We start from the raw sequence: 3,126 nt of genomic DNA, 5'->3' as shown, positions 1-3,126 counted from the left end.
CAAATAAATATAACACGTTGTTATTAATAAAAATGGGGCTTGAACTTGACGGGACAACCACGCTGGTATGTAGCAGTTGTAAATTGTCATATCAACTTTGCTCCCTACCAGAATTTGTCATGTTCTGCTGCGTTAAGCGGTGTTTGAAATTACGACCGTGGCTTAAATAACTCTGTCCCCAGTCGTGGCGGACCTCTCGCAGCGAAAGGGCGATGTGGTTACAAATTAATTTAACCGAGGCGGACAACAGCTAGCCTCGTGATTCAATCAACTTGGCCGGTCGGTGTGAATCTGGCGCCGAATGACGAAGCCAGGAACCAACGTGCACACGCTGAACCACATCTGGCTGCAAGAGAACATTTACGGCAGTCTTGCAGCATTACTTTCTCGCTTGATTGGGCTATGCAGAGCATAATTTCATTAGTGCCGAATCAAATCAACCATTCTTGCGATGGTGCGTGTGATTCTTCGTGCGAAATGGAAGATATTCCGTCCGTGCGCAAGAAGGTGCAATGCTCCAAGATTTTGATATTGTTTCCTCGAATTGTTTAAACATTCGTGAGGATTTGTTTTCTTTTGCGAACACTTGCTCTCGTGCAATGATGGCATTCGGAACAAGCGGGTCGCTGAGGCGTGAGAGATAAAATGTATTCTAAAAAAATGGGCAAACATCATTATTAGTTAGTTCAATTGGTTCTTTCCGCAGAGAATTTCTAGGTATGACTGCATACTTTGATTCTCGAAAGATGTAACATCTTTTGCTTAAGCAAATTTTCCGGTAACGAGAATCACCACGAGTCGTAACAGAAAGCAGGTTTTGATTATAGATTCGCTTCGTTTACAGCCAATATTTTGTTCTTGGAAGGTGTTTCCATTAATCAAAAGCTACTTTCTGTGCCATCGTGCCATCGTTTCATTTCTTTCATTTTCCTCGTAAAAGCCAAAAACCCATTTACGCGCATTCCACACTCGTCGTTTATTAAACTTATTCTACATGTTATTAGTATTTTCGATTTGCTACAGCATACCATCGTACAAGGTAAGGAGTTTTTTAAAAACGAAGCAGTTTCGCAAACAGTCACACTTTACGGTTTCCACATCTTTAGCAGCCCATCACATCCGTACGATGCCAGGAGGTTCTGATGCGGATGGTGCGTCAAACCGATGACATCCTTTTCGTGGACGTTGAGCGTTCGTTCCAGTTTACCCGAGGTCACGGAAAAGCAGTACAGCACCAAATCCTCACCGACGCAGTAAATGAACTCACCCCGTGGGGATATCGTGGCCGAAATGAATGCACCTCCTTCACGCTTACCGGACGAAAACGAGCGCACAATCTGGCCCTGCATGTTCATAATGACCACCGTGTTCGATCGGTTGCACACGACAAAATGTTCCGGATTCTTTGGCAATATCAGCACCGAATTGACGGCCAAATGCGTACCGAGGGCTTTAAACGTCGAGATGCATTCGGTGGTTTTCAGGGACCACACCTTCACGCAGCCATCTGACGAGGCGCTAAGCACGTGGTGGCCATCAGGCGAAAACACCGCCTCATTCACGAACGAGGAATGGCCACGGAATTCCTTCAGCATTTTGCCCGATTTCAGGCCGTACAATCGTATCAGATGATCAAAGGAGGCTGTCAAAATTTGACTGTTATCCCGCGAAAAGTTCAAACATGTCACCCCCTTCGAGTGGGCCTTTTCGAACCGTCGCAGGCACTGTCCGGTGACCAGTTTCCACACCTTCACCTGGCCATCCTGCGAACCGGTAGCCAACATTTCCGAGTCACGCGAGAACGCCATCGACAGGATGGCTTGCTCCATCATCATGAAGTTATCCTGGGCCTGGTACTTTAAATCCTTACGAATCTTGCCGGTCGTGAAGTTCCACACCTCGATGAACCCGTCCACGCTGCCAGTCACCAGGTACTGTCCGTCTGGTGAAAACGAAGCGCACTCAACGTGCGACTTTTGGCCAAATTTAATCTGCCGAGCGAGCTGCGTCGGATAAGATTCGTCCTCCTGGTCCCTTATGGCGGCCTTACCGCGGAACAAATCGATCGTCGTACCGGGTGGAAGCAGTCCCTGGTGCTGCTGCCATTTTAGTGCCTGTCCGAGTAAAGCCAGCAGCCTAGATGACGGTACGACGGACACCTCGCCGGCCAGAGCCGTTGCTATCGCAGCGCGACGCTTCTCCTTGCTTGATCCCTCCGGATATGCCTCTCTTGGATCGAAATATGCCCGTTGCAGCATATTTTCCAGGTGAATGTACCGTTCTGCCTCCTGCTGCTTGAGCATTATCATGGGATCCGTTTGTCGCAAGAGTGACCGAGCCGCGCCAAGCTCCCGGAGCTCTATCAATTCCAGCACGATTTGCTCGTACAGATCGATCAACTTTTTATCCGGAAGTTTGAGCGACTGGATCGCCTTAAGCACCGTATCCCAGTGGCCATTGTGAATGTCGGAAACGAATCCCTCCACGCTGTCGACCGTGTTCAGCGAAACGCCCGTTTCCTCCTGCAATGTCTGCAGTGTTTTGTGCAGGTTTGACTCCTTTAAATACTGTTGTATAAGCCGGATCACGCTGGAAGGAGCTTAGAGTTAGGAAGAAAAGCGATTCAGGGGCACAAAAACTAAACGAAACTCACTCAGCTGATTCAATTTCGATCGACATTTTATTGACAAACTAAAGGATTACTTTAGGAGCTTAGCAGATCTTGTGAACGGTATTATTGTCGAGCGTTGTTATGATGTCTTCTGTATTTTCACGCTTAATTTATACATATATTGTAACCTCCCAGTGTGCACGCACAATTGATTTCTCCACAAACAAGTGTACATAAGATAGGGCAGCTTATTTAAGATGTATCTTTGATTTCAACTCATAAATTCACAAAGTTTTCCTTTCCAAGCAATGCCGACAATAACATTTGTATGCACACAAACACACGCTCCGGTTGATGCAGCAGCTGTCAAACGAGTGAAACGTCAGGCATCCTTTTTATTTTCATTTGTCGTTATAGAAAATAATTGCAATTTTCATGAATGTTTAACATTTTTACATACTGGAAACCATTGCTGGGTGAGAATACACCCCATTAAATACCGTTTTGCTTGCATT

General features: G+C 46.4%; 1 protein-coding gene across 1 annotated transcript; it reads right to left on the bottom strand.

Moving 5' to 3' along the window:
* Nucleotides 1–1,021: 1,021 nt before the first annotated feature.
* Nucleotides 1,022–2,679, bottom strand: LOC128732289 (WD40 repeat-containing protein SMU1). The gene is made up of 2 exons (XM_053825476.1): nt 2,654–2,679; nt 1,022–2,589 (listed from the first exon to the last, which is right to left on the bottom strand). The coding sequence occupies exons 1-2, from the start codon at nt 2,677–2,679 to the stop codon at nt 1,086–1,088; spliced, it is 1,530 nt and encodes a 509-aa protein (XP_053681451.1). The 3' UTR covers nt 1,022–1,085.
* Between the last annotated feature and the right edge of the window lie 447 nt (nt 2,680–3,126).

The sequence above is a fragment of the Anopheles nili genome, chromosome 2 (genome assembly GCF_943737925.1).
Source record: "Anopheles nili chromosome 2, idAnoNiliSN_F5_01, whole genome shotgun sequence".
NCBI classification, from domain to species: Eukaryota; Metazoa; Arthropoda; class Insecta; order Diptera; family Culicidae; genus Anopheles; species Anopheles nili.
Note: the sequence above shows the minus strand (reverse complement) of the source record. Positions and strands in the feature narration are given on the sequence as shown.